General features: G+C 40.4%; 1 protein-coding gene across 1 annotated transcript in view; it reads left to right on the forward strand.

The window, feature by feature from the left end:
* Positions 1-4902, forward strand: part of ACAA1 (acetyl-CoA acyltransferase 1) — a 64296-nt gene extending 59394 nt beyond the window's left edge. Inside the window, exon 12 of the mRNA XM_033931736.1 lies at positions 4491-4902. Within this exon, the coding sequence (XP_033787627.1) occupies positions 4491-4566 (76 nt within the window). The 3' untranslated portion in view covers positions 4567-4902. The remainder of the gene's footprint in view (positions 1-4490) is intronic.
* The last annotated feature ends 3053 nt before the right edge of the window (positions 4903-7955 follow it).

Below are 7955 nucleotides of genomic sequence, written 5' to 3' on the forward strand. Positions count from 1 at the left end.
CACACCTATCCCATCTCCTGGCTCAGACCAATCGAACTAACTAAGCCATCCAACCCTCTCCATCCCCTACACAACCAGCCCAAACAAGTCCTTCACCAAATCACAGTACTAAACACAACCCGCAAACACCGCAAATCACGCAAGAACAAACTCGGCAACAGAAACATAAAAAAGCTACCACACTCTGAAATCCCTACAGCAAACAATTACGAAAACATTAAGGGATACTACCTAAACACCCGCTCCGTGAGAAACAAAGCCCACATATTAAACGATTGGATACTACAAACAAAACCTGATCTCCTGTTTCTGACAGAAACATGGATGATCTCTGACACCGACACTATCATGAAAGAAATCCTACCTCTGGGATACAAAATTATCCCACTATCAAGAAAATGGAAAAAAGGAGGAGGACTAGCGATCATCTTAAAAGATCACTTTGACTACACCAAGACCGATTCCAAATCCTCAGACAACCTTGAAATACTAACTTGCAAAATCACTAACGCACAGTTAGAAGAATCATTAATCACTACTCTATTCTATATCCCACCCAAAAAATGGTCAAGTGCAAAAGAGGAATTCGCCGAATTCCTTACCTTATCTAACCTAAAAGGTACATACAACTTACTTCTGGGAGACATAAACACTCACCTAGAACAAAAGACAAAACCAGAAACAACAGAAATCACCAACCTCCTAAAGTCACTGGACTTTCCAAACCCAGACACAGAAATAACCCACGAAAAAGGTCACAAACTAGACTTAATCACCTTCTCCCACAAAGAAATTATAGCCCCCATAATACAATATCACTCCAGACCCTGGGAAAAATGTATCTGGTCAGACCACTACATTGGCAAGTTCAATCTACACTGGCTAAAAAAGAATACACAACAAAAAAACAAAAACACCAACACGAACAAAATTACCAGCCGAGGCATCATCAACCAAACCGAATTTTGGACCCACTACGAGTTACAGCCCATAATCAATGAAACTCATGACTTCCCCACAAAATGGGAAACTTACAGCAAAGAACTCTTAGACCAAATAGCACCATATAAAACATACAAAAAGAAAAACAGACCACCAAATGAATGGTTTGACTGTGAACTCCTAACCACCAAACAGGAACTAAGAAAATTAGAGAGAATCTGGCAAAAAACAAACAACGAGTCAGACAAGTCAAACTGGAAACAAAAAATGATAATATACAAAAACATGATCAAAGAAAAACGCACTAAACATTATGCAAAAAAAATTGGTACTTCAAAAGTAAACAGCAAAGAATTATTCAAACTAGTAAAAACTATAACCGACACAACTCAAATATTAAAAAAGGACACTGAGCCCACTCCATCGGCTCAAACCCTAGCCAACTACTTCCAAAATAAAATCACTGAATTAAATGTAACTCTACCCACATCCACAACAGATGCCCTTCAATTCCTGGAACCTCATGACCAAGACACCAGAGTAGATATGATATGGGACCACCTCGAACACCCAAACTGGCAGCAGTTCCTAAATCTATTTAACAAATACACCAAATCCAACTGCCTACTCGATGCATGTCCCCCTAAAATCATGTCAGTTGCCCCTCTAGAATTTAAAAAGGAACTTTTTGCATGGCTAACATCTGCTCTTGCAAACGGAACATTAAATAAAAAAATGGGACACATACTAATCACACCAATCCCCAAAGACCAGAAAGCGTCCTCGGCTCTTACATCCAATTACAGACCCATAGCAAGCATTCCCCTCTTCACAAAGATACAGGAAGGATTGGCCAACCTCCAACTAGTCAACTACCTGGACAAATTCAACCTCCTTAGCGAACACCAATCAGGATTCAGAAAAGGATACAACACAGAAACTGTCCTAGCCTCCTTACTGAATCACCTTTATGATCTCTTTAGCAAAGGCAAAAGCGCACTGATCCTACAATTAGACCTTAGCAGCGCATTTGACCTGGTAGATCACGAAATCATGCTACGGTGCCTTGAAGCAATGGGAATTACAGGAAAGGCAAAGAAATGGTTCCAAGAATTCCTGACAAACAGATCCTACCAGGTAATCAGCAATGGAAACTTCTCCAAACCATGGAAAAACCCATCAGGCGTGCCTCAAGGTTCCCCCCTATCACCCACTCTTTTTAATATCTATATCGCCTCCCTAGGTCACCTACTACAAAAACTAAATTTAATACACTACATTTACGCGGACGACATATCCATCCTTATACCCTTAAACGACATCACAAAAGAAATTGTAGATAACCTCTCAACCACAATGACCGAAATCAATAAATGGACCACTAATTTCAAACTAAAACTAAACGCAGAAAAAACAAAAGTCTTCCTGGCTAGTCCTAATGACACTATTACGAGAACATCGCTAAAAATAAACAACCACGAATACCCAATTTCCAAAAACATAAAAATACTGGGTATCACTCTTGACACTCACCTAACTATGACCGACCACACAAATTCACTAGTGAAAAAATGCTTTTACACGCTATGGAAACTAAGAACCATAAAAAAATACTTCGACCCTACATCATTCAGGCTCCTGGTACAAGCACTGACCCTATCCCTCCTCGACTACTGCAATATCATCTACCTGGGCATCCCACAAAAGACAATAAAAAAACTGAAATTAATACAAAACACCGCCGTCCGCCTAATTTTCGGTCTAAGAAAAAACGACCACATCAGCCCCTACTATAAAAAGCTGCATTGGCTTCCAATAGAAGCGAGAATTCTTTTCAAATTTGCTTGCACCTGTTTCAAGCAAGCCTGGGGACTAGCACCATCATACCTACAAACTCACTTCAGCCTACACAACCCCACTAGAACGACCAGAAATAAAAACATCTTTGCTTACCCAAAGATTACAGGCTGCAGATACAAATCCTTCTTGGACAGAACCTTTAAGTTCCAAGCGAACAGACAACAAATTTGGCTGAAAAACCACATAAACGAACCCAATACGACTTATAGTGCATTCCGCAAATCGATCAAAACCGCCCTATTCGCAAAATTCATTGACTAAAACAGCCCCCTCCCTCACTAGGACTCCCCTCCCCAACAAACGCCCTTCTCTTTCTCAAGAAGCCCCTCTTTTTCTGATCTCCTCTACCCTTAGGACTCCATCTGATGGATGTCCTAAACCTCTCAGATACTCTTCGCCCATAGATCTCCAATTTAACACGCAAGTTTCCCATCCAGACTATCGTACTGCATTAAGACTCCTTGTACGGTATTTTATTTAGACTTTTATATGCTATTGTATTTAGACTCACTGTATTCTATACTATTGTATTTAGACTGTATTATATGTTATTGTATTTAGACTCACTATATTGTATCGTAAGTCGATCTATGACACCGTATTGTATTAAGATTTTTGCTATTCGCTGAATGTCCAGCCTTCTTATAATGTAAACCGCCTAGAAGTCGCCTGACTATGGCGGTATAGAAAAATAAAGTTATTATTATTATTATTATTAAAGTAGGTATTACTAATGTTGGAATTGGTGTTAGGCGGCCTAAAGCACCTACGTAGGCACGATTCTCATGAAGGTAAGCGCTGGAAATGTAGGCCCGGAAAACCCTATCTTTTGCATCGGCGCAATTCAGAAACCGGTGCCAGAGTGGGATTGACATGCGATCGGCGGCCGCTTTTAAGGTGGCCACCGATATTGGCGTCAGTTCTAGAATCTGGGCCTTTGGCTCTTAGCACTTCTATCTTTTTTGGCCCTTTTTGAATACAAAGATGTCTAAATGAAAAATGCACAAAAACAAGCTATTGGGACGTTCAAGCAGCCAGCATTCTTAGCAAACTGGCCACACAGACATCTGAACAGAGCACTCTAGGAGGTACTGCAAGTCCCAGGAACATGATACTATAACCTGCTTATATTATATGGTGAACTCTCCGAAATCTACCCAGAACTTACTGCACCCACCTGTACTCCAAAATAGTCCTTATTGCTTGCAGGTGTCATCTTTAGGTAGGTACAGTAGGTTTGGGTGGGTTTTGGAGGGATCACTATACAATATAAGCAGATTATAGGGACATGTCTACATGTGACATTTAAATGTGACATTCACTGCAGTACCCCTTAGAGCGCCCCTCTTTTCTGCTCTGAAGTCTGTGTGACCATCTGAAGCTGTAAAACAGGCTGGAATGTACAGGGGGGGGGGGTTCACATCTTTGGGTGGTGGGAGGGGGATCAGTGGCCACTGGGGGAGTAAGAGGGAGGGGTTATGCCTTAATCTCTTCAGGTGTCATCTGGTCAGTTATTGCAAATGAGCCACTATTTTGGGGACAGATTGTGCTCAATCTAATGCCTTTTTGTAAATAAAAATGTTTGGCTATTTACAGGGTCATTAGCTAACAGGACAAGCTTATGCTGCTATCTACCACAGGACCTTTGAGATAACCGTTTTGATATTTTTTTGCTTGATTTCTTCCAGAGCCTATGGTGTTGTCTCTATGTGTATCGGAACAGGCATGGGAGCTGCTGCTGTATTCGAGTACCCAGGGAACTGAACTGCATGCAGACGGATTGCCTGTTCAGCCTCAAGCTAGAGAGCTTTGCGTTCATTACTGTACACGACTAAGTCACTTGTGGTGATTTGTAAAATGATTCTAGATTTATGATGGAATAGAAATGGCAGTAAATCAGTGTACTGGATTACACTTAGATGATTAAAACAAGTGTAAACCTATTTGCTTATAATGAAGGGGAACCCTGTGTGCAACTAGACACCGTCAAGTTGCTTGGGAAATGGAAAAAAAAAAATTACTTGAATTAATTTCTGCTAATATTTTCCTTGGTGGGAGAAGCAAGACAAGGTATTATAACAAGACGCCAAGCAATTTAAACATAATCCAACATGGCCATGTTTTGGCAAAATAAGCCTGCATGAGAAATAAACATTAAATATCTTAATAAAACCTAACTGAAATATTATTTAAAATACATATATAAATGTCTTTTAACAACTAAAATGGTTTGGATGAATTTTTGTCATAAACTGTTCTAGAGGTCAATATAATTCAACAAGCATTAGCCAGTGAAGTCTGTAATTTTACACAGAAGAGTTGGTTGGAGACTGTTAAAGATAGTTGTAATAATGGGTAATATGTTTGTTGATTGTGCAGGTTATTTGAATAAAGAAAAGCTTTTGAGGGTAAATCTATAGGAACGTAGACACCTACTTTCCTGTCCACTAGAGTTCTGGAGATGCGTGTACCTTACAACAGCACTTACCAAACTTTCTGTGGCAGCAGTCCCCTTTGCTTGGCCACAGAAAGCACGTGACCTCCAGAGGCACAGGCCAATGATGATACGAAGGGCCCTCCAAGGTTGTGATTCCAAATTTGGGTTTCATGACCTCATTTGGGGGGGATATACCAGTAATAACTATGCTTCATAGATCCTAGAGATTTGTAAAACTTTGTTTCTCACTGTGTTCTACCTCTAATTGTACAATTGTAATACAAAAATAAGTTTGAAAAAAAAAATGGCATTAGTCAGAGTAAAAATATTTATGGGTAGAAATTGCATGTGTGGTGGGACAGAATATAGTGGTGGGGATATAGATAGTACTGTCCACTTGGTCAGAATAAATGGATGTTATGAAATACAATCAGAAATTAGAAGTGCTAACAAACTTGGTAACGCTCTAATAGGATATTTTATTTAGCACAAATGAGGAGGAGGATATGTCAGGGAAGTTGGTTGGTTTGTTTTAAATGAAATAAACTGCTTCATGGAACAGCTGCTCCAGGAACAAATGAAGAGGTGTTGTTTTAGATGTATGTACCAAATCCTGCTTGCCAGTAAGGACTACAAGAGGTAGCTGTGGAGGGTGGCACTTGATAACGGTAATCATGACAATCAAATTTGAGTGGAGGAGCGGCCTAGAACAGTGAAGCCTGGGTCAAATCCCATGGCTACTGCTTGTGACCTTGGGCAAGTCACTTAACCCTTCAATGCCTCAATACTGCTGAAAAATGTGTGAGCTAAATAAAAGTAGGGAGAAAAGTAATGTATTCCCATTTAACTTTGAAAAGGGTGACCATGATAAAATAAGGATAGTGGTTGGGGGAGTGTGTGGCACAGTGGTTAGAGCTACAGCCTCAGTACCCTGAGGTTGTGGGTTCAAATTCCACACTGCTCCCTGTGACTCTGGGCAAGTCACCCATTGCCGCAGGTACATCAGGTAGAGTATGAGCTCACTGGGACAGATAGAGAAAGAATGCTTGAGAACGCGAATGTATACCACCTAAGCTATAAGTGGTATATAAATACTAAAATAAATAAGTAAAACTAAAAGCAGCTGCAACAGCAGTCTTAGATCTTAAATATCATGCTGGAAGTCCTGTTGTATTCCACATATTTAAAAAGGAGGAAAAAAGGCCAAATGCTGCTGCATAGTTTAAAAATTCAGTTGAAAAAGGCTATTGTAGTAACAATTTTTTTTTCCAAAAACTGGAAAGTGGATCCAAATGTAGGAAATGGGAAGCAGCATAAGCACCAGTTAGATGCAAAACAATAAGGAAGGCGAAAAAGAGAATTTGAAAAAAAGCCATGCATTAAGTTTTGCTTTTAAGGTTTTCCAAGTGCAAAACTTAATGCACTTTAGTAAATGGCCTTCTTAGTGTGTACTAATTCATATATTGCATGCAAAGGGTGAAATGGGGTAGGGAGTAGGCATGGACTGCACCTCAGTTACCCTGCATTATGTTACCAAATGTTATCTGCTTACTGTTTGTTTGGTTTTTTACATGGTAAGGAATCTAATACCGCCCCCACCCCCGGTGGATTCCTGAAGCAGTATGGAAAAGTAGTTTCAATGTGGATTGATACTTGTTAATCCTGGTCAGAGGATAAAACAGAAAACCAGGCAGTGCCCATTATGTTTGTTTAAAACCATGGTAAAGAACAACGTTAATATCCCAAACCACTGGAGGCAGTTGGAAGAGATGGGTTGATACTGAAAAGGCATTTCTTAAACTGGGAAACAAGAGGATGCGCAGTCAGAGATCCAATGAAGATGATTGCCGATGTTGGGATCAGGAGTGATATCCTCTGGATACTGACCAATGCTCTGAAGATGAACGTCTATGATAACTTGAAGAATAAAAGCTGAAATGGAACCGATGTCTTCGGTACCCCTCCTATGAATGCTCTGTCCAGTGTATAAAGTCATCGACACTGGAATCTATGTCCCGCACCGATACCTAAGACTGAGCAGGTATCAATGAATGCTATAGGGATATCCTGCACTGATACCTGAGACTGAGCTGGTAGCAATGGTGCAGCAGGGTGTTGAGGGGTAGAAGACCTCAATGAAGATGTACACCCAAGAGGATACATAATCTGCATTGAAGGAGACATCAGTAGCAATGTGGAGTTAATCCTGAATGAATTATCCCAGAGAGGTACCACCAATGTAGACACCCTAGTATTGAAGAAAAACTGCTACATGCAAGGCAATACCGTATACAGGTTTGATAATCATTGATGATACGATGTAAGAAGAACCTGGAGAAAGTATCGTCGTTGAATATGCTACGTTTAGCATGGATCGGTACCGATGCAGATAGATGTATAAAGAGGAGGCTCTGTACTTCAACCAATAACCTGCACCGATGTTCATCAAGGAAGAGGAGGCACCATGACCATGTAACGTCAAGTGGTATCAAAGGTGCCAAAGTCATCGAAGCGTGAGTGCCTGAAAAGGCGATGTGCTTCAGAAATGACAACCTGTATCACCCAGAAAACCATGCATCAAATGGAGTCAGTGCTTAATTTGCAGGGCATTATCCACTGCGATGCATCTGCGTCGATGTGGTTAAATCATTGGTACCGAAAGGCATGCATCAAATAGACTCGATGCTAATATGCCACCAATGAGAGTATGGAAAAA

The sequence above is a fragment of the Geotrypetes seraphini genome, chromosome 2 (genome assembly GCF_902459505.1).
Source record: "Geotrypetes seraphini chromosome 2, aGeoSer1.1, whole genome shotgun sequence".
NCBI classification, from domain to species: domain Eukaryota; kingdom Metazoa; phylum Chordata; class Amphibia; order Gymnophiona; family Dermophiidae; genus Geotrypetes; species Geotrypetes seraphini.